At 39.2% G+C, this 2,401-nt stretch overlaps 1 protein-coding gene across 1 annotated transcript in view; it reads left to right on the top strand.

Moving 5' to 3' along the window:
* Positions 1–2,401, top strand: part of AKAP13 (A-kinase anchoring protein 13) — a 247,495-nt gene that overhangs the window by 183,750 nt on the left and 61,344 nt on the right. The window contains exon 16 of the mRNA XM_023529007.1: positions 911–1,094. Coding sequence (XP_023384775.1) covers positions 911–1,094 — 184 coding nt within the window. The remainder of the gene's footprint in view (positions 1–910; positions 1,095–2,401) is intronic.

Here is a 2,401-nt window from a genome sequence, read left to right as displayed (position 1 = left end):
AGTTTCCTTTATGGAGTTAGTGATATTTCAAATTGGTTATTTTTGAGTTACATTTACTTAGCATTTCCAACCCCAGATTTTCTGTCCCTGATGCTCAAGAATAAATATCAGTACTCAGATAATCAAGAAAGTAGATGAGCAAATTAAATTTTTTTTAATCTTGTGGGGTAAATGGATTTAAACCTAAAATTAAAAAAAAACAACAAAAAAACAAAAACCGATTTCTAATTCAGGTATCGGAATTTTTTTAAGAAAGAAAATAAGTCCCTTCATTATGAAAATGCAGGGAAATGTGACTATTGTTAGATGCTTTATCTTTAGCAGAAGAGCTTGGTTAGTCGGGTTTGAAGATGGATGTGAGTGTTGATTATCTGTATTATGAAAGATTTATGAATTGTCTGCCTTAGATGGAGCCTTAATGGAAACACATGGAAAAAACCTGATTACATAGGCAGCCTACCCCAGCGTAGCCTGTCTTTGTTCCTTTTAGTTAGGGCTTAGAGATGCTGCGGTGAGGAGGATGTGGTGGAGCGGGATGTATGGAGAGATTGTCCCCAATAGCGGAGGTGGAAACACATCCCTGAGGAGGCCACAGGGAAAGGTGGGCGCTCTGTTCAGCATTCGCTAGTATGAATTGGGCTTCAGATTGGACTCATTATCCTGTCAAGAGCCCACAGAGTCATTTACAACACATGATCTAAGTGAACATCAATAGAACAGTTTTAAGTTTCCATGGTTTTTATTGTAATCTTTTTCTAAATTCTAAATCAGTGTTACATTTCTAATTTTTTGATGTTTGTTTAAATCCATCTGCCTCTAACTATGCCCTTTCTTTTTCAATCCAATAACGCCATCCTTGTTTCCTCTTTTCTCCCTCCATTTCTATTTCTGCCTTTGATGTCATCCCCAGTATGAGCTGGTGTCCCTCTGGTGTGCAATACTCTGCTGCCCTGAGTGCTGACTTTAATTACAGAAGGTATGGTATTATTACGTGTCCAGCCACCAAGCGGGGATCACAAAATATGGCACTGGGGCTTTTGGCTTGGAGCTGGCTTCTCTGTGGCTGGAATGCATATGGCAGCCTGCTTTGTTTGTGAGCACAGTGTTCAGTTGCCTCTGCTGTTGGCGTCATTAATCCAATTGAGAGAGTACAGCCTAGAAGTTGGATGGTGTACCCTGATGCATCCTGTTTGTCTCAAGTGGCTGTAGATTTGGTGTTTTCTGCAGACTTGTCTCCATGGTATGGTACACCGCTTCTCTCTCTGTTTTGGTCTGCCCTAAATCTCAGATCCTAGAAATTCCCCCATCCTGAGGAATCCAGTGACGGAAGCAAGGCAGCTCATGAGATGCACTTATTTCTATTAACTTCCAAATCCACTAGTTGCCTTAGATTCTAATTTACAGACTCCTTGTTCTATGTTCTTCTCTTAACTCAGCAGCCAGATTTAATTACTGAAACATTTTCAGGATTCAGTTTTGTGGTGAGCATAGATCTGGTTTTCTCAGGCTTTACAAGTAATTCACAATAGAAAACTAAATTTCTTCATTGGCCTGTCTGCTTATCCCTGGTATTAAAAAGGACTTTACAGAGATTTACTTATAGTTAGTCATGATTTCTGTTGTCATATTGAAATAAGAAAAACAAAATCCATTGTTTAATTTACCCACTAGAAAACAGAGGCATATGGTTTCAGTTCATAGTGAGTAAATTTGCAAAACAACAAAAAAAAGCAAATATAAGCCCTTATAGACTGGCGTTGGTGAATTATTTGTAGTAATTAACTGTACAATTTGAGCATAAATAACTAAATAGCTTCAGTGTTCCTCCAGATGGAATTCAGCTGCTCATAACTGAATACATGGTCACCTACAGCTGCATTTTTAAATTTTGCTTATTTTAAAGAAGATTCCACTGCACTTGTAATAGATGTGAATTATTCTTGCTAGCAACCCCAAGGAATTTTAGAGACTAACCTCTCTGTAGCCACCTGCTTACAGAAAATGCTTTTTACTCTGCAAACCACAGAATTCTTCATTCCAAGGATCCCATTCCAGATACCAAACCTTAAGTTTGCCTTTTTTTCCCTTCCCTTTTGTCAATATCAGGACAAAAACCTAAAACTCAGACTTAGTAGCTTTTCAGCTTTTGTTCTTTAAGGTGTCCAGTGTGCCTGTCTGCAACTAACAGTTCTCAGGAAACCTGTTGAGCAGTTGTCGGCTGGCCAGGTGTGCACAGAGGCTAACACTCATAAGTAGCACTGGGTTTTCTGGGGCAGATGCATACCTGCAAAGTTAAAAAGCTCAGCTGGACTGTAGTTGAGCATCAACCTATAAAGGTCCACTTAATGGATGCAGGACAAGTCTGAGTTTCCCTGGTTTGCCTTTGAAAGTTACTTATGCT

Source organism: Pteropus vampyrus, unplaced genomic scaffold (assembly GCF_000151845.1).
Source record: "Pteropus vampyrus isolate Shadow unplaced genomic scaffold, Pvam_2.0 Scaffold34, whole genome shotgun sequence".
In the NCBI taxonomy this organism is placed as follows: domain Eukaryota; kingdom Metazoa; phylum Chordata; class Mammalia; order Chiroptera; family Pteropodidae; genus Pteropus; species Pteropus vampyrus.
This window is presented reverse-complemented; position numbering and strand designations above follow the sequence as displayed.